Raw genomic sequence first — 1,521 nt, forward strand, 5'->3', positions numbered from 1 at the left:
CACACACACACACACACACACACACACACACATACAAAGTTGATAAAACAAAGCAATAAAGTAGGCTTTGATTTAGCTAACAAAACACTTTAAATACTAGAACTGAAAAATGTGAAGAATGTTCAAAGATGAATAAATGCCTCCTTAGAGAGCTGAAAGGGTGCTTGAGGCTGTGGCTGTCTGTGGCTGTCTTTGTGCTGGACCTTGATACTGCAGAGCACAGCATCGCCTCTGGGTTCTTTTTTTGGCCAAGAGTAACATCTCTGAGTGTCTTTGAGATACTGAAGGACTAGGAAAAAGACTAGACGTCTAGACAGACCTATGGCACACAATAACACAGGTACAACCAGAACTAGTGCCCAGATGAGTGGCCCACTGATCACAGTAAAATCATCAGGTCAGGACCAACCATCCCCAGGTAAATTACCTCATGACCACCGCTACCTACAATCAATGAATTCATAACACTGCTGCACAGGTAAACCAGGAAAACACGCCATTGCCACCTCAGCAAACTGTGATCCATGATCTGACCTCACCTTCAAAGGTCTACTCTTCTATGACCCTACATTGCCTGAGTATTCCTCAGTAGCATCCGTCTACTACACCTTCCACCCCAGTGTGCCGACATGCCCCTTTTCCCACTCCCCTCTCCCCTAGCAGCAGTTCTCACCCCTGCCTCTTGCCTTACATCTTTAGATAGACAGACAGCGCCTGGCTGCTGGCAGGAGACGGTAACCATAGAAACCCCCAATCGCTGCTTTGCTTGCTTACCTGCTCTTGTATGAGCTGAAACAGAGAGCTTCTATCCATATACTGGCCAGGGAGTTGAGAGGAGCCGCCGAGGACAAGGGCATAGGGAGGAGCGAGCGGGCTGCTGCTGGTGGTGGTGGTGGGGAGAGGGATGTTGGGATGAAGTAGGAGCGGGTGCCTAAACCGAAGTGTTAGCCCCCTCCACTCCACGACGTGGCTACGTCCCCTGCTCAAAGGATGGCGAAACCCGGATAGCTTGATTCCTGGTGGCCCCTTGGTCTCCTGTTAGCGCCGTGGCTAACTAGCGTGGTAATCAGCAGCGTCTGTAGTGGTGGCAGGGTACTCTGTTGTGCCAGTGCAGTGTGGAAGGAGGCAGCCCAGCATAACAATCAAACAGCAGATCCAGCAGCTCTCATTCACTCAATCTCCTCCTCCCTACAGCACTGACTGCTCCCTCTCGCTCTCTCTTTCCTCTCTCTTCACTCACTCACACTGCACTGCCTGCATACCAATGAGGTAGAGGAGGGAGGTGGCTCCTCTCGGCCAATGAGAACCGGAGAAGGAGGAGCCACTGGCTGTAGCGCCTCTCCTCACTGCAAGGAGGGCGTCTTGGAGAGGGAGAGAGGATAAGCTCCACTGCGGCCTCAGATACGGATGCACATAGGCACATCTGTAAGACAGACAGACAGACAGACAGACAGACAGACAGACAGACAGACAGACAGACAGACAGACAGACAGACAGACAGACAGACAGACAGACAGACA

The 1,521-nt window shown here is 51.3% G+C and overlaps 1 protein-coding gene across 1 annotated transcript in view; it reads right to left on the bottom strand.

Annotated features, from left to right (window-relative positions):
• Window positions 1-1,223, bottom strand: part of rhbdl1 (rhomboid, veinlet-like 1 (Drosophila)) — a 60,563-nt gene extending 59,340 nt beyond the window's left edge. Inside the window, exon 1 of the mRNA XM_024009063.3 lies at window positions 775-1,223. Within this exon, the coding sequence (XP_023864831.1) occupies window positions 775-813 (39 nt within the window). The 5' untranslated portion in view covers window positions 814-1,223. The remainder of the gene's footprint in view (window positions 1-774) is intronic.
• Window positions 1,224-1,521: the final 298 nt, after the last annotated feature.

The sequence above is a fragment of the Salvelinus sp. IW2-2015 genome, linkage group LG18 (assembly GCF_002910315.2).
Source record: "Salvelinus sp. IW2-2015 linkage group LG18, ASM291031v2, whole genome shotgun sequence".
Lineage (NCBI taxonomy): Eukaryota > Metazoa > Chordata > Actinopteri > Salmoniformes > Salmonidae > Salvelinus > Salvelinus sp. IW2-2015.